Source organism: Taudactylus pleione, unplaced genomic scaffold, assembly GCF_031769625.1.
Source record: "Taudactylus pleione unplaced genomic scaffold, aTauple2 ptg000313l, whole genome shotgun sequence".
Taxonomy (NCBI): Eukaryota; Metazoa; Chordata; class Amphibia; order Anura; family Myobatrachidae; genus Taudactylus; species Taudactylus pleione.
This window is the reverse complement of record NW_028284714.1, coordinates 3,793,444-3,812,350: the sequence shown is the minus strand read 5'-3', so window position 1 is coordinate 3,812,350 and position 18,907 is coordinate 3,793,444. Positions and strand designations below refer to the sequence as shown.

General features: G+C 39.8%; 1 protein-coding gene across 2 annotated transcripts in view; it reads right to left on the bottom strand.

The window, feature by feature from the left end:
- CNIH2 (cornichon family AMPA receptor auxiliary protein 2) overlaps positions 1-18,907 on the bottom strand; it is a 154,269-nt gene that overhangs the window by 25,963 nt on the left and 109,399 nt on the right. For both annotated transcript variants that reach the window (XM_088442500.1, XM_088442501.1), the window contains exons 2-3: positions 4,211-4,279; positions 3,815-3,862 (exon numbers count right to left, since the gene is read on the bottom strand). In XM_088442500.1, the coding sequence (XP_088298626.1) occupies positions 3,815-3,862; positions 4,211-4,279 (117 nt within the window). The remainder of the gene's footprint in view (positions 1-3,814; positions 3,863-4,210; positions 4,280-18,907) is intronic.

The window sequence follows — 18,907 nt, the reverse complement described above, 5'->3', positions numbered from 1 at the left end:
CCTAACCCCCCATGTAAGTGGCTAAACCTAACTCCCCCTTCCCCACAGCCTATACCTAAGTCTCCCGGGGGGGTGCCTAACCCTAACCTCCCTCTGGAGGTGCCTAACCCTATCTCCCCCTTTCCCTAGCCTAACCCTACCGGGGGGGGGGTGCCTAAGTCCACCCCCGGGAGCCCCTAACCTAACCCTCCCCCCCGCGCGGCTGTCCGCACCCGGCTTACCTTGATCGGTATGACAGGCGTCAGAATCTCAATGCCTGTCATTAGACCCCTGCCGGGATTAGACAGTCGGGAAGCCGGCGGTCTGCATTTCGACCGTCGGCTTACTGATTGGATCCTGTACTAAGCTCTGGAAAGTTATAAATTGGAAAGTGATAAACTACCAACCAATCAGCTCCTGTCATTTTTCAAACACAGTCTGTGTTAGGAGCTGAGCAGCTGGTAGTATAACACTCCAATATATCACTTTCCAGAGCTTAGTACACCTGCACCTTAGAGAGCTGTTGCCCAGAAATAATTCAGATGGCTGCCAGGCACAGTTTAGGAATCACGGGCAGCCACGTCTGGTGACATGGCTGCTCATGGCATGTTTATCTATGTTCTGTCATCAATTATTTATGTCATGTATGATATTCACAGTTACTTTAATTGAATAACTTTACTATATTATTCCGAGCTACCTTGTTTTTATTTGTACAGTATGTCTGTAAAGAGGACCGTGTGTGGAATGTATGGTTACAGTACAGCTCATATTCATACATTTGATGCACAGCTAAACACCTTGAACTGTTGCATGTAGATTGTCTATCCTACACACATCAATATGCATTTAAAAAATAGAGAAAACAGCACTCGTAGAAACTACTACAACAACCTATGTAGTATACATATAATATGTAGTATAGCTGAGAAACAGTGAACCAAAATGTAATATAATTCAAAGTATCTATCAAGTCCTGGAGTAACTATGGGCTTTACTCAGAGATGGACGCAATGGCGATTACGTCCGCAGATTGAGCGATTGTTTATCATTGCGCATGCGTTTAAGCCACACTGTGTGTGTGCGCACCGATCGTACTGCGAACACGGACGCACCCCATCGCAAAGTGAGTGACAGGCTGTGAGCATTACGGGGTGGTAACGGGGAGTGGTCATAAAAATGTAGCTCAGCATGTCAGGAGAGCTCCCGAGTCTGCAGCTGGTCACACCTGCCGCAAGGGTAAGATGGCTGCTGATGTGCATCGATGTTACCGATAATTACGCAGGTATGCGTCGTTGCACGCAGGTAAGAAGGTAGCAGTGGGCGTCTTTATGCTCAGGTGATCTTTGCAAACATTAGCATATTTTCGCAGCGGCGTTGCGTACAAAAACGCAGCTTAGATTGCATTAGCTTCCATCTCTGGATCAGGCCCTATATTCACATAGATTGACACAATTGCATCTGATCATCTAGCAAGTGTATGCAGCTGGCATTGAAACAAAAAATAGAGGGTTATTGCAGATCATAGTGTTGATAATCTGATAAATTAGGGGTGTTATATCGTCCCATACTACTATACTGAACTTGAAGATGCATTCATGTTCCTCTTAATGAGGGAGTAAAATGTCCCATTAAGTTATGGAAAAGGAGCACTGTATATATGTAGAGAAGCTTTAGTGTCTCTGAAAGATGTGTAACAGATGGACCCTAAGATCAGTCAGCTCACATCGTGTTCATACACTTTTACCAGTGAAAGTCTCCTTCAGCATACACATTAGTTATGTAAATGACAAAATCAGATGTAGAAATTAATATAGCCACAATCCTGGTGCTTATATCCCATCAATTACCCTGACGCGTTTCTCCACAAGCATGTGGTTTTGTCAGATGTATAATGTTTGATTCAATTGATGGTTAGATCACTTTCTGCAATCAGATCATGGCAATAATAAAAGATCAGATGGTGAGCTTAATAAAATATACCAATATTAAAAGAAAAAATGAAACTAGTTATTCACAAATATAACAGTAAAACAGTGAAAATATGGTATTATATTGGCTCTTAGATCTCATATATATCCCCTGAATCTGTTCTGTCATCGTGCTTGTATTTATACTGTGCAGTATTCCTGCAGTGTGTATTCCGGTGCTGTCTCACTGTTTGAAGAGTTAATAATATTATCTTATATACAGTATACCTTTGTTGTCTCCATCAGCATACTGTACATTTGTGCTACATACGTTTTGGGTAAGCTGACTTACGGTGAGCACATAGAGAGGCAAAGAGAATATTTCATATGAGTGTTTATTAGGGACACTGCCCTACACAAAAAGGGGACCAATAATAGTAAAACCAATAAATGATTTATTTCTAATACTAGGGTTGCACAATTAGTTAATGTAATAAGGGTACACCATAATTAATTGCAGGAAGGGGCAAAATTATTTAATATAACAAGGGGACACAGTTAATTCTCTATAGTACTAAAAGGCCCAATTCAATATTTATAACACTAAGGGGGCACAGTTCATTTTTTACTCTCCTAAGGGGGCTTATGCTAGTAGTACACACTTGTATGCACTGCCACCTATGTGGATGGGGGCACCTGTAGTGTTATAATAACTGCAATTTTTTTAGAACATTTTAACCCAGTTTTGTTTAGCATTGGGACAGATATCTCTAGGTGGGAGGTCCCGAGCACTTGGTTTGGGCAACCGCCCAACAGATTATTAGGCCTAATGCTGAGTAGCAGTTCCTATCACTCAAAGCAAAGAAGGGTTTTTATTTACTTAATGTGTTTCTATGTCTTTATCATTCTGAAAGGCAAGAAGATCTACACTGCCTCTCGCAACCACCTCTTTATTATAGCTGGATTAGTGATGTAGCAGGGTGATTTTCTACCTTTTATCCCCCCCTCTCCCCCAACATGTGACATCATGATGTGACAGGGCAGCGACCGTACAATCCCCATAGGCCCTACAACCTAAGGGGCAGCACCGCTCACCCCCCCCCTAGTTATGACCCTGATATTCGGCAGGTCCAGCAGCTTGGTAAATGGCAAGTTCATACATGTAACATAATTTGCATTCTTATTAAGATGTAAAACATTCAGAATGGCAATATGGAATGTTGCATCTTAAAAGACAGCAGTCTCTGAGTGGTTTGGCCTTTAGTAAATCCAAACTGCTCGGAAACCAGCTGCAATACCTGCAGTGTAACAAAATTGCACTTTAGTAAATCCCCCCCCCCAAGTTTGCATAGTAATGTGCATGTTTTTTTTTTTTAAATATAATACTATTTAATTAATTAAAATGTAACTAATATATATATATATATATATATATGTTAATTTGGTAAGTGAGGCTGTTTATAAAGAGGTTGGTATAAAGAGGGAGCATTGTATAACATATTCTATTTTCTTACTCAAAAATTGTCTAAACAAACACTTTACCATAAGTGCATACTGATCAGTTAACAATATTAAAACAACATAATATCAATCAAAACTGAAAAATGGCACACATGGAATTACATATACTATGATTTAAAGGCAAACAAGCACAAACAAAACAATGCACAGCACATACATTTAAATAAATGTGAACATTTGTACAGGGGGCCCATATGAACTTTAATGTAATCTCTGGTATGCAAGTTAGGTTGACTTCTGATTAAAATGAATGCAATGCAAACAATATAATATACTTAATGAAAACTAACAGTAAACTAAACAAAACAATGTACCCTACACAAACAGCACAACAAAATAAATTTTAATATGAGACATATAACAACATATATACAGTACAGTAATACACGGGATGTATTGCTGACCTTTCTGAGCAAGCAGCAAATCCGTTCCACGTTCTTAACCCTCTCTCTCTGTAGAAAATGTGAACGGAAGAAAGAAAGTGGAATACAAAGGGAAAGTTAAAAAGTTATGAGGGAGCATACAAGAGGGAAAGGGTGGGACAGGAAAAGTAAATGAGGAATAAAGACAAAGACCAATAGAATAGAGGAAAGAGAAGTGAGTGGTAAAGAGAGGGAAGTGTATCATGATGGGAAATGAGAATGGGAAAAGCATTGGATGAAACATGCAGAGAGATATCAAGAAGTTAGTGATAATCTTTGACACGCTACCAGGGCCCCTGCTCTATCCCATAGTCACTGAGATGTCCTACAATGCAATAGCAGGAAAATGAGACATCGCAGGTAAAAAGAAACACTTACCGCTCTGGATGGATTCCCCTGTTCAATAGGATTCTTAAAGTCTGTTCGAAGTTCATCAAAGGCAATAATCTGCAGGGAGACAGACATATTAGCACACAGGACACAACTGATGCATATAAAAAGTAATAGATATTACAGAGCCAGGTAATTTATACAACAATTTCTAGTAGCAGATGTAAAATGCTCCTTCTAAAATCCATTAGTAAGTTTAATCTCCTTGTTTTACATTTGGGGATAATTCAATACATTGATCGTGATTGTATACATTCCTCTAGGGTCCAGTACTTCCAGTCCTACCAACACCATTTACTTTTTTCACCTTACTAATTAATTTAACTGAACTGACACCCGCAATTTAGGTTTCTATTTCCTTCTCTATTATCCTTTCAGCTATGTTCCTGCCTTAAGCTGGCCACACACTAGACCAACTTTCATCGAACCAGCTAACTAGTTGATTGGTTGGAATGAAAATCTGGTAAGGTATGAAAGCAAATGACAATCTGCAATTTGCTTCCAAATGCAGGAAAATGGACAAAAACTGTTGTTTGAACAAATTGTTTAGATCAAACATTTAACAAACTTGTCTGATGACCATTTTCATCTGTTTTCTGGTATTTAGGAGCAAATTGCTGATCATCATTTACTCCCATACGTTACCAGATTTTCATTCCAACCAATCAAACTTGTTGGCTGGTTGGATGAAAGTTGGTCTAGTGTGTGGCCAGCTTTACAGTGGTGAAGCAATAGAGGTAGCAGAGTAGGAACTGATGCCATTTACAGTTGGAACCGGTTATACTACATGAGCCATGGAAAGATGGGGACTGACATGAGATAAAGAGTCAGAAAGTATGGGGAGAACAAAAGACATATGAATGAGAGCCATGATGGGGTAGGCAAGTGGCAGATTTTGGAAAGCCCCCCACAAAGGCAGGCATTGCATGTAAAATATGTAACCATTTATTTAACAGTTATATTACAATATTTAATAACATAGTTTCCATGCACATAATAGTAATCCCTAACGTTCACTTGCCACCAGTGGCTCCCATATAACACTTTTAACTATAAAGACTTGTACTTGATAAAGGCAAGTTGTCAGGTAACGAGGATATCTGAAAAGGAAATGGTTAATACGGCCAGAGAGTAAATAGACACACAAAGATAGTGTATCAGACAATACTCTGATGTTTATTAGGCGTAACATCGATTTTATATAGCTTCGTCATTGCTTCTCTTATCATTTCATTGCGTAAATGTTACCAAAGGAGCCCATACACGGTGCATTATGCACCTTGCTATGTGACTTGGGATCCGACAGCCGACATATTGGGTGGTCCCTACAAACGGAGAGATCGGTTGACTGACCGCCCGATATACCGGCACCCCCTCCCCCACCCACATAGCTCTGCGTGGGATCGTCCATCGCATCCCCAGATCAAGTGAACATGCAGTAAGATCTGGAGGTGCGATGTACGACCCCACGGGAGTGCGCACTGGCCAATATCATGCTCACACAGGGTGCGATATAGCAGCGATATCGTACCAATCCATCGGATCGGCTGCTAGAATCGCACCGTGTTAGGGGCCTTAACAGTTGAATTAAAGTCACGTATATACTGAGAACTATTACTTGTATTAGCAGCAGGGTGGCAGCATTGTTTTGCCTAAATTATTAATACGCAAACAGCTATTAATGCTAGACACATAATTAAGAGGTTCTGCTCATTATTTCTGAGAATGCAGATGGCGCCTTCCATTCCAACATTTGTTTATATATCTCCACTACTTCCCATGATAGGCACGTAGAAGTCTTTATCAACAGGTGTACATTTCTGTATTCAGCATTCAATTTGACCAAACATTATTTGGAGTTTAACTTTAACTCAGAACTCTCTACACATAGGAATGCTATACATTCCGGTCTTTGCACCGGCATACCAAAAACAGTCTTTAGGACACCCAAATGTCTCTCTGTCACGGAATCTGTTAGAGCCTGAGGCTCGCTCTGCGCTGCCTCATTCGAAGCCAGATAGCTGCTGGACGCTAGGACCCAGCGGCTTACTGGAGGAGCACCCTCAGACAGAGTGATTGTGTGCAAGAACTAGAGATGTGCGGTTCGATACTCCTGAAAAACAAACACACCCGAAGCTAGGGGTTCCAAGTTGACTTGAGTCCCGACTTAGATCACTTTTGGGGTCCTAGAATAGAATACCTGCTCAGGTCTGCTGTAAGTTCGTAGCTCGTATTTACAAACCGAACCTCTGTTTTGTATTGCCTGTAAACAGGACCAAATTAAATTATTTTAGATGTTTTAATCCATTTTGGCAATCCAAAACCAAAATCAAACCCTATCCAAAATACTTGAGGGTGGTTATGCCAAAATCAAAAACCTTAACATTTGACAGTGGTTTTGACAAAACCATAATCAAAACATGGGGATCCGTGCACATCTCTAGCAAGAACTGGGGCAGGAAGCCGCCAGCCGCAACAGGGTGCTACATCATCTCCAGAGACAGTTCATGTTGCTGTCCGCTTGTCACCCCTAACCCACCCACTATTCCACTGGAGCAGTGGTGTGATAAGGATCAGTACTGGGGATGCACCCCTTCCACTCTGTCTTCCTAACCATGAGTGAGGAGCAGCAGGACATCCGCCAAGTGCAGCTGAGATTGGTAAATGTACTACCAGCTGTCTGTCTGTGTACTCCTGGTGAATGTACTACCAGCGATCTGTCTGTGTACTCCTGGTGAATGTACTACCAGTGATCTGTCTGTGTACTCCTGGTGAATGTACTACCAGCGGTCTGTCTGTGTACTCCGGGTGAATGTACTACCAGCGGTCTGTCTGTGTACTCCTGGTAAATGTACTACCAGCGGTCTGTCTGTGTACTCCTTGTGAATGTACTACCAGCGGTCTGTCTGTGTACTCCTGATAAATGTACTACCAGCGGTCTGTGTGTGTACTAGTGGTGAGTGTACTACCAGCGGTCTGTCTGTGTAGTCCTGGTAAATGTAAAATGAGCCCAAAAGCAGTTAGTAAGATCTACTTGTTGATGAAAACACACTGATATAATACAGAAAATGCATGTAGCCATAAGGATCACTGTGCCTTATAACCAATGCAGGGAAATTATACTAATGATCCCATTGGAATGTAAATATCTGTTTATTTTTATATATAACATATTCATAATGGTGGTAAGGTAGAATCAGGGAGATTACTAGGTTCTTCACGGAGACTGGGAGATTGCTACTGTTTCAGGGAGTTGGCAAGTATGTACAGTCAGGTGCATAAATATTGGGACATTGACAGAATTTTCATATTTTAGCCTCTATTCACCACCACAATGGCTTTGAAATTAAACAAACAAGATGTGCTTTAACTGCAGACTTTCAGATTTAATTTGAGGGTAATTACATCAAAATCAGGTGAACGGTGTAGGAATTACAACGGTTTCTATATGTGCCTCCCACTTTTTAAGGGGCCAAAAGTAATGGGACAAACTAAACAATCCTAAATCTAACTTTCACTTTTTAATACTTTGTTGCAAATTCTTTGCAGGAAATTACAGCCTGAAGTCTGGAACGCATAGATATCACCAGACGTTGGGTTTCATCCCTGGTGATGCTCTGCCAGGCCTCTACTGCAAATGTCTTTAGTTCCTGCTTGTTCTTGGGGCATTTTCCCTTCAGTTTTGTCTTCATCAAGTGAAATGCATGCTCAATCGGATTCAGGTCAGGGGATTGACTTGACCATTGCGTAACATTCCACTTTTTAGCCTTAAATAACTCTTTGGTTGCTTTTGCAGTATGCTTCGGGTCATTGTCCATCTGCACTGTGAAGCACCATCCAATGAGTTCTGAAGCATTTGACTGAATATGAGCATATAATATTGCCCGAAACACTTCAGAATTCATTCTGCTGCTTTTGTCAGCAGTCACATCATCAATAAATACAAGGGAACCAGTTCATTAGCAGCCATACATGCCCATGCCATGACACTACCACCACCATGCTTCACTGATGAGGTGGTATGTTTTGGATCATGAGCAGTTCCTTTCCTCCTCCATACTCTTCTCTTCCCATCACTCTGGTACAAGTTGATCTTTGTCTCATATGTCCATAGGATGTTGTTCCAGAACTGTAATGGCTTTTTTAGATGTTGTTTGGCAAACTCTAATCTGGTCTTCCTTTTTTGAGGCTCACCAATGGTTTACATCTTGTGGTGAACCCACTATTTTCACTCTTGTGAAGTCTTCTCTTGTTGTTGACTTTGACACATATACACCTACCTCCTGGAGAGTGTTCTTGATATGGCTAACTGTTGTGAAGCGGTTTTTCTTCACCAGGGAAATAATTCTTCTGTCATCCACCACAGTTGTTTTCCGTGGTCTTCCAGGTCTTTTGGTGTTGCTGAGCTCTCCGGTGCGTTCTTTCTTTTTAAGAATGTTCCAAACAGTTGATTTGGCCACACCTAATGTTTTTGCTATCTCTCTGATGGGTTTGTTTTGATTTTTCAGCCTAATGATGGCTTGCTTCACTGATAGTGACAGCTCTTTGGATCTCATATTGAGAGTCGACATGAACTGATTCCAAATGCAAATGTCACACCTAGAATCAACTCCAGACCTTTTACCTGCTTAATTGATAATGAAATAACGAGGGAATAGCCCACACCTGTCCATGAAATAGCTTTTGAGTTGATAGTCCCATTACTTTTGGCCCCTTAAAAAGTGGGAGGCACATATAGAAACCGTTGTAATTCCTACACCGTTCACCTGATTTGGATGTAATTACCCTCAAATTAAATCTGAAAATCTGCAGTTAAAGCACATCTTGTTTGTTTCATTTCAAAGCCATTGTGGTGATGAATAGAGGCCAAAATATGAAAATTCTGTCAATGTCCCAATATTTATGAACCTGACTGTATGTATGTATATGCATATGTGTCAGGAAAAGAGTATTGTTTTGTATTGTATCTTTGTATTGTATTATTGCTATAGAATTAACATATAATAAGCTAATTAGAGTAGACATTGAACAATTTTGTGACCACTTAAAGACACAGCGCACCAGGTTAAGTGTTGTTATACAAAGAACTGTAATAATTGTATAATGTATAGTAGGAAATGTATAATTTGCTTGCCTGGGGGAGCTCAGATCTTTAGGTATCTGGCATGGAAGTTTACTAACAATAACATCATGGTGATGTGGAGTTTTGTTCTAATAATGCAGTGGCATAGTCAACTTCACTATATGTTCATTTGTAGGTTTGGTGGTCATAGTGGTAACCTTATGATCTTCTAACCAACTATTACTATTAGAATGCCATGATAAAGTTCATAAAGCTTTTATGTAACAAGTAGCCTGTGTGGGTTTGGGTTTGCCATATATGGCCATTTAAAGGATTTTTAAGTTGTTGGTGAATATTTACCTTTATTTATTCAGTGAACACATTATTTTAATATAGTGAGGATAAATTGTGAATTTTAAATGTGCTTTAAATATCCAAACACCACTAAAGCCTCTATTTTGCCTTTACAGCACTATAATTTCTATATTATGGGGTTTTTGTAATAAGGTGTAGAGCGGGTTGACTGTGCCGGTGCAAACTCCGTGGATATGTCCTGTTTAATATTTTTGATATACAGCAACCCTATAGACTCAGCACCTCTGATCTCCTACCTACCCTGTTTATCCTTCAGATTACACTCCTCCCTCTTAGACTGTATGCCTCCAGGGGCAGGGCCTTCTACCCTTGCTCCCCTCCCAACCTCCCCATCACTATCCTTATCACCAGAGCACATTTGTTTACCGGTCTTCATTTTTCTGACAATGAATCTGATCCTAGCACAAAGGAAAAGGGGTAGTATGGAAACACATAAAAAATAACTTTTATTGAGTATTCAATAAAATAACTCAATACAAGTTATTTTTTATGTGTTTACATTTAGTTATATTCGAATAGTGCACCATTATACTACCCCTATTCTTTTGTGCTTGTGTCAATGTATATTTGTAGTTGGTAGCACACACCCCTCTGAACATATTTATGTAGATAATCAGTGGTCGATGTGGAAATTTTGAAGTGGGGGTATGGCGACAGTGTGTTTGCGCGCTGAATGTATGCATCAAAAAGGGCATGGCCGTATATCACAGGGGCGTGGCTATGAGTCATAAGGGGTGTGGCCACTCAATTACACATTTTCCATAGGGAAAAGCTAAACACATAGGCCCCCGCAGAAAATATATTAATCACATAACACTGCACACAAAAAAAAAACCACACACACACATTGGAACCCATAGGGAAAAAAGCTAAACACATAGGCCCCCGCAGGAAATATATAAATCAGCGGAGCTTTGGATGGGCAAAAAAACTCATTGACAGCCATAGGAAAAACCAAACTACATAGGCCCCCGCTGCAGAAAATTACAGTAAATCACATAAGCTTTGCAAGGAAAAAAAACACAAATTGGGGGGGCAATTCAATTATAAATGATGTGAATAGCACTGGGAAAGCATTCCTGAAGCTATTCAATTGTTTTCCCCGTACCTGGCAGGTGTTTAAGCGCGGTAACCAGCATTATCCAACTAAAGTGCCTGTTGCGATACTGTCAGCACCTCGCTAAACTGAAAAACAGCATCACTGACAGCACTTTAGTTGATTTCTGCTTGCAACAATATATTCTCTACTTGGACTTAAGCCCCCATACATTAGCGACAGATCGCACCGATCCTGCGATAGGATCCGTCGAAGGATCGGTGAAATTCCACCAGTTAAATTTCACCAATCTATTTTGATCGTGATCGGCAAATCTGTTGCTAATGTATGGGGGCCTTAACAGTGTGGTCAATTGAACCCCTTCACTGCGCTATTCAACATTGCATTAAAATTAATTTCCCCTGAATAGCACTGATAAGAAAATAACGAAATTCATAGGCTACAGAAAAAAAACACACTTTGGAATCGGTAGGAAATTGTTGTTAGAAGGTACACGGGGTGGGGAGGCACACAGGGGTAATGAGGCACTCAGGGGGTAATGAGGCACACGGGGGTAGGGGTACACACTAAAGAGGAGAAATAACTGAATGCAGTATTACTCACCGACTGCTGCTGTCTGACTCCAACAAGGTGAAGCGGAGAAGGATCCATAAAGAGGAGTGTGGAGGGAAGCAGGGATACATGCAGGAGTCAGTGACACCAACAACTGTGCCAGAGAGGGGGGAAGCACAAGCCCCCAGTCGAAGAGAACCAAGCCTCATGGCTCCCTCAGCAGCCCAGCTCACTGTCACTCTCACCGCGAAGGCAGGTATGAGTGGCTGTGACTCCTTTCACTGTAACCAGTGGGGGACAGGCCTATACAGACAGCCTGGAGGGCGAGCGGTGGCGGAGGCATAGTAATGGACTGCAGTAATAGATGCTGCAGACCTTCCGGCAGAGGACACGCCCCCGGCGCACGCGGGCGGGCGGTCACACCGTGCGGGCGGGCAGGCTGCGATCGGGCATATAGCACATGCGGGCAAGTGTGCGGGGGTGTGGAGGTACAGTGTTGGTCTCTGCAGCTAGATGAGACCTTCCGGCGGGGCGGCGGCTCCTAGCACCCGCGGACAGCGGGTGGGTTGAGGTTCAGTGCACACGAAGGCAGGTGGATGGGAGGGAATGGGCGGGAAGCAGCACATTGACAGATAGTGACAGTCCAGCCTTTTTACTGAGCCAGCCACATAGACACACTGTGGCTGGCTTTAGGGGTTGTCCTAACCCTCTGTCCTATCAACTAGCGAAAAAAAAAAGTTCAGTGCATGAAGTGGCGGTATGCTATACCGTTACATACCGGCACACTTCGAGCACTGTAGATAATACCATAACATATGTACATATATATGGGATGGATGTCGAATTGAACCTGTGCGGTAGTTTCTTTCGTCGTCAATGAATCTGATCCTGTCTGTCTGCCCACCTAGTGGGCACAGGCTCATTAAGTGAAGTCTGCTGCTTACACCCCTCAGTGCAACTCATCAGTGCTTGCTTCTGCAAGACATAGCTCCCACTACCCCTTCACTGTGTAGTATTTATGTAATTAAATTCTTATCACTGTAGGTGCTGGGGACAACTTGTGGTGCCTTATAAATAAAAGAAAATAATAATAATAATTATTATTATTATTATACCAGTTCAAATTAATTATATTTGATGATTTCATCAACCTTGCACATATACCATTTATTTATTAATTACGGTATTATACCTAATAAAAATATTATTATCAATTCCTCATTGACTCCCCACCACTGCCTCCAATATCACCTTTGGGAAAAGCTTTTTGATGCACATCCGTTTTGTAGAGAACTGTCAGTTATCAACCTTATCTGCTTAGACATGTCACATTGTAAGGTATGCTTATTTTAACCTAAATGTTATATATGAAAATAATGTTTGATAGACAGATAGATAGTATTGGTGAAATACAGATAGGATGTGATTTATAACCTCAATAGGTTGATCATGTGACTTGCTATAGAACTGTCAGTAATCAGCTGTATCTGTTAATATGTCTACTGACCTTGTAATGTAAGCTTATTTAAACCTAAATAATAGCTGGATTGCTATTTATTAATAAACTATTCATAATCAATGACAAAATGCATTTCAGAGGTGATTTTCACCTTAGTATACTGACTATGTGACTTGTTACATCATAAACAGCCTTTGTGATATCATTCAGCTTTGGTAGAAGGCCACTATTTTGTAGAGAACGTTCAGTTATCAACTGTTTCTGCAGATATGACATGTTACTATGTAAAGTAGGCTTACTCTAACCTAAATGTTATATATGAAAATAATGTTAGATAGACAGTCAGACAGATAGGGCCAAATGTAATAGGGTGAGAGTTTAGAAAATGTGAGTTTTCTCACATTTTTTAAACTCTGCCAATGTAATCGCATGTTTTTCAGACTCAAAAAACTCTCACGATTTAAAATCTCATTCAGGTGTTTTTCCATTTTGAAGATAGAACACGCCCAATGTGAGAGTTTACTGCTAAACTCTCACATTTTCTAAACCTCTCACCCTATTACATTTGGCCCATAGTGTTGTGAAATACAGGTAGGATGTGATTTGTAACCGAAATAGGTTGATCATGTGACTTGCTGTTTAACTTCCTCTGAGGAAGCCGCTGATGGTGTCTACTAGGCGGAGAAATGTGTTACACATGGTACCTGGATTACAGAAGCGGTAACATATTATTGACAATTGTCATAGCGCTTTTTAAAGAAAGTGGAGAGCGGATTATAGGAAGATTTAAGTGACTATCCGTTACAGTGGTCAGTAGCAGGGAACATTATGCGCATTATGTGCTGAATGGAAGTGGGAACAAATGGCCACTGATCAATGTTTGCATGCATGTGAATACTAACACTGCTCCACAAGCGCTTATTAACCGCATGGACTGTTTATACTAGCCAACTGGCTATATACACAAGGAGATTTTGTTGTTCGCCACAAGGAGAATAATTGATTGCAAAAACAAAAGTTGCCAGTGACAAGTTGTGGATAAGTCCTGTTTATTTGAACTATATGAGATGTCTAAATAAGACACAGGGTACTGTTTTTTATCAGGAGTAAAGCCCTTCTACAGTGCATACTAATTAATTATATTGATATATGGTTATTGCTTAAAACCCTATATTTTTTATTAATTATTTTTATTGTCAAGGTATATAATATTAACCATTGAATTGCCGGCTTCTTATGTGTGGTCAATTAATTATTTAATATTTTTTTTATGTCAATATATGCATTTTAATTTTATGTGAATAAATAATTTTTGTATCTCAACCAATCTAACAGCGCTCTCTGGTTAGGTTTTAGGCCTACATATATTTTTTTCTGGATTGCATTAATAAGGGGTACAACACCCTTAGTTGAGAGCTGCAGTTATTTTGGGATAATTATACTGTCACCTGTTGGATTAGCGCCCTCAAGATTTTTCTTTCTGGCTTTCTTTCCTTGTAATATAAGCTTATTTTAACCTAAATGATAGATTGATTACACTGGAGAACAGTGAATCTGTTGCCAGGGATTTAAGAGTTGAATTCAATTAATTTTGTGCTCCTGATCATGAATATGCCATTCTTATTTTTCAATTGGCTCTAGTTTTGGAGATATGCATATGTCTTTAATATTTATGAAACATTAAATTAAACAATGTTAAAAATAGTTAAAAAGATATTTTTTTTATTCTGATTAAATTTGATTCATAAAATGTTATAAAAATACACAGGATAATTACATATAAGTGTTAGAAAGCTATGCGAACCGTGTTTTGTAGGATTTTCTTTTGTATTCTTTTTGCGGGCAATCCCTCTGCAGACTCCAACAGTAATCGGCCATTGTGTGACGATCCCACCTTCCTTGATATCTTTCTTCCATTACCTCAATATCCTGGTGGAACCGTTTACCCTGTTCTTCACTTAAATATCCTAGATTGGACGGGAAGTGAGCTAAATGGCTGTACAAAAAAATTTACTTTAATACTCATGTTGGCACCTTCTTTCTCGAAACATTTTAGCATGTTGTGGACTAATTCATGATAGTTGTCTGCCTTGTGATTGACTAAAATGTTAGAATGACAGACACATAACTCATAGCCATGCTTCAGATTTGGTTTCAGTCATAGATGTGTTAAAATTTTATCCTTCAACAGTTTCTGTATCTGTGGGCCGTCAAAAATTCCTGCCTTTAATTTTTCAATTCTAAGAGATGGAAATGTTCGACAAATATACGTGAAACAATCGCCTGACTTGTCCAGTGCTTTTACAAATTGTTTCATTAAACCCAGTTTGATATGGAGAGACAGCAGTATGATTTTTTTCCTGTCAATTAAGGGCTCATGAATGATGTTGGCTTCTCCTACAGTTATAACTTCTTTTGGAGGCCATACGGTTTGCTGCCAGTGCTTTTGGTTTGCATGACTATCCCATAAGCATATGTGACAAGGATACTTAGTATATCCACTTTGCTGCCCAAGAAGAAAGTTTACCATTTTTAAATCGACACATACAGACCACTGATGCTGAGAATAAGCTATTTTTTCTAAGACTAACTTGATATTTTCATACTGTTCTTTAAGTTTTGTTGAATGACCGATAGGAATCGATGCAAGTTTATTCCCTTTGTGCAGTAATACGCATTTTAAGCTCCTTTTAGAACTATCCAAAAAGAGCCGCCAGTCTTCTGCTCGATATTCTGGTAAACCCATCAACCCATCATCTGGAGAAGTTCTGGAATATTGTTGCAATACACAAGATTGTTATCTTGACTAAAGAACGGCAGTATGGGTTGCTCTCTATTTCAATACAACGTTATGGTAACATCCGGCTCAAGACAGTGCTTTTCTTGAAGTCTGGATGCTAAAAGCTCAGCTCCTTTTTTCGATAAATTAAAGTCACGAATTAAATCGTTTAGTTCCTTTTGAGAAAATTTGTTTGGAGTAGAGGAACTTTCTTCAAATTCACTTTCATCTGTGTTGTCACTTGCACTGGATGAAATTAACATTTCCAAATCATCACATTCAACTTTGCACAAAGAACTGAATGATGGTACAGGTAAATCTTTGCTATGTGGTATAGGTTATTTTGCAGAATTCATACTTGGGTATTCCCATTTGTGTTTCTTAAATCGATTCTTACCTTTCACATTTACAGCACAAAAATAGCAATCACTCGAGTGATCTTTTGGCTCACACCACATCATAGGTATGCCGAAAGTAAGACCTTTTCGATCACATTTAGTCCAATTGCGGAGTGATTCCACACAGGTTTTACAAACTTTGTGAGACATCCAAATCTTGTCTTGCTGACTTATGTGACATCCAAAATAAGCCTGATATGCTTGTTTTATGAATATAGTTATATTTTTTTCTTTTTCCAACACTATATTTGCCACAAATATAACAAAAAACATCAGAGTTGTTAGTACACCATCTCCGAGAAGAACTAATTTTTACAGCAAAAACGTTTTGCTTCACATATTCAGTGCTAATGCCTAACAAAAGCTGAGGATGTACTGAACAAGACAAGCCCAAACGGCAGGAAATTGGTTGTGGTGGAACAGAGAGAGAGCCCAATAAAGGAACAGGAGGTGTGTTAACTGCGTCACTCGGGCCTCTCCGTTGCTCCTCTCTGTATGCTGGGAGGAGGTATGGCTCCTGGCTGTGGTCTGAGGATGTCCCAGCAGGCTCAGCAGTGCACTGACACACCTCGTCCCAGTGTTAGTGAGGAGATTTAAATGTGTTATGTGTCTCGAACCTGACTACCAGCTACGTTATCACAAATAAAACAAATTCTTGTTATTGTTGAAAGAGGGTAGTTGTTAAAAAAACAAAACTAAGTTGATTCTGTTAAGTAAAGCAGGCCTAGACTAGTAAGGTACTTCAAATGGAGAAAATAATAGAATTTTATTATTTTTTTATTAATTTGAAAACTGGAGCCAATTCAGCTATAGCGAAGATCTAATGTGAAAATAGGACCAGCGACTACTCTCAAACCGATCTTAAATCCTTGGCATGAAAAAATAAATATTTTTCTGTTCCCCAGTGTTATGAATAGCTTATAACTAGATAGCAGAGATACTTTTTCACTTCAGTATAATGACCATGTGACTTCATAAACAGCCTTTGTGATGTCACTTATCTTTGGTAGAAGGGTCACCACTTGTAGAGAACTGTCAGGTATAAACTGTATCTGCTGATGTGACTTCTCACAATGTGCCTCATTTATCAACACGTTTTATCATTCATGATAAAACTCGCTGTATATGATAATAGTGCTCCAGGAAATCTGCTCCCAACTGTCATCTGTTTAACAAATGACAGTTCGAAGCTGATTGGCTGGAGCACCATTTATCATATGTAATGAATTTTATCACTCCTTGTGCGTGATAAAACTCATTGATAAATGAAGCCCATAGTAAGGTAGGCTTACTTTAACCTAAATAATATATTTGAAATAATGATAGATAGATAGAATTGATTAAATGCAGGTAGGATGTGATTTATAACCTCAATAGACTGATCATGTTACTTGTTATAGAACTGTTAGTTTTCAACTGTATTTGTTATTATGCCTACTCACCTTGCAGCACAAGCCTATTTTATCCTAAAAATAGATAGATTTACTTTACATACATAGATAGCAATGGCAGAATGCATAAAGAATGTGATTTTTCACCTCAGTACTTACCTACACTCCCGGAAGTTGGGGGAGGATTCCGAATTTTTAGGGAGCCCCCCGCACCTCCGGAAGATTTCCGGATCTCCCACATCCCGCCCACTTCCTAGCGAAGTAAGCAGGATAGGGAGGTGATTGCTGGGAATTGCGGCATAATTTCTGTTAATTGTGGCTCCGTATGGAGGGGGAGGGGCTAAATGATACAAAAATGTGTCATTTAGCCCCGCCTTTGCTTGTGCTCACGCTATTCGTGGCAGTTTGCCGTGCTGGGTGGAGGCCTAATGACATAGAACCCCCCCTCCCCCCCCCCAAAAAAGTGGTCTGCTGTGTTTGCTCTCTGGGGATCTAGGTAATAAAGTATAGCAAGTATGGTATACTGGCCATGTGACTTGCTGACATCATAAACAGCCTATGTTATGTCAATAAGCTTTGGTAAAAAGGTCACTATTTGTAGAGAACTATTTGCTGATATGACATGTGATAGTGTAAGGTATGCTTATTATAACCTAAATGTTATATATGAAAAATTATTTTAGATAGAAATGGTGAAATGCAGGTAGGATGTGATTTATAACCTTAATAGCCTGATCATGTGACTTTCTATAGAACTATCAGTTAACAACAGCATATGTTAATCTGTATGCTGACGATGTGACTTGTTATATCATAAATAGCCTTTGTGATGTCAGTCAGCTTTGGTAGTAAGGTCACTATTTTGTAGAGAACTGTCAGTTTTTAACAACTGTATCTGCTGGTATGACATGTCACAATTTAAGCTATGCTTATTGTAATCTAAATGTTATATATAAAAATAATGATAGATACAGATGTGTCCTGCTACATCTTTGCTCCATATGCCATGTAGCATGCTATGCTAGTCACGCCATGTTGTGGAGATGTATCTCGCAGCATGTTGCAGTAAGGCGCAACATAACGCACTGAAGCGTTGGAAAAGCCGGAGTGTGTAAAACAAATTTCTGTCCACCAGCTGTCGCTTTTACTAAACTGCACAGCGCATGCATGATATAGCCAACTAAACTTTTGTGCTGCTGATTGGCTGATGGAACCTGTCTTTCATTACACGATACCAGTGGTTCCAAACTTTATTGAACCACGACACCCTAGTGTATCAGCATTGTTTTCATGGCACCCCCTAAGCCAAAAGTTTGTTATTGAGAAATTCAGAAATGTAGTAAAGTGAAGTAAATTGTGCTGACCTGTCATCCTTGGGTTCAGTTATGTAGTGGGGGACAGGTTTGCATTTCTGTTTGTCTACATATTTACATTACATTGACCATAAATAATTTGATTTGGTGCTGGACCACCAACCTGAGGTACCCCTGCAAGTGTCCTGGGGCACCCCAGGGTGCCACGGCGCACAGTTTGGGAACCACTGCACTATACAGTAGTACTGGACTGTGTTTTGTCATGAATGAACAATGGACATTTTTTTTTCTTTTGAATC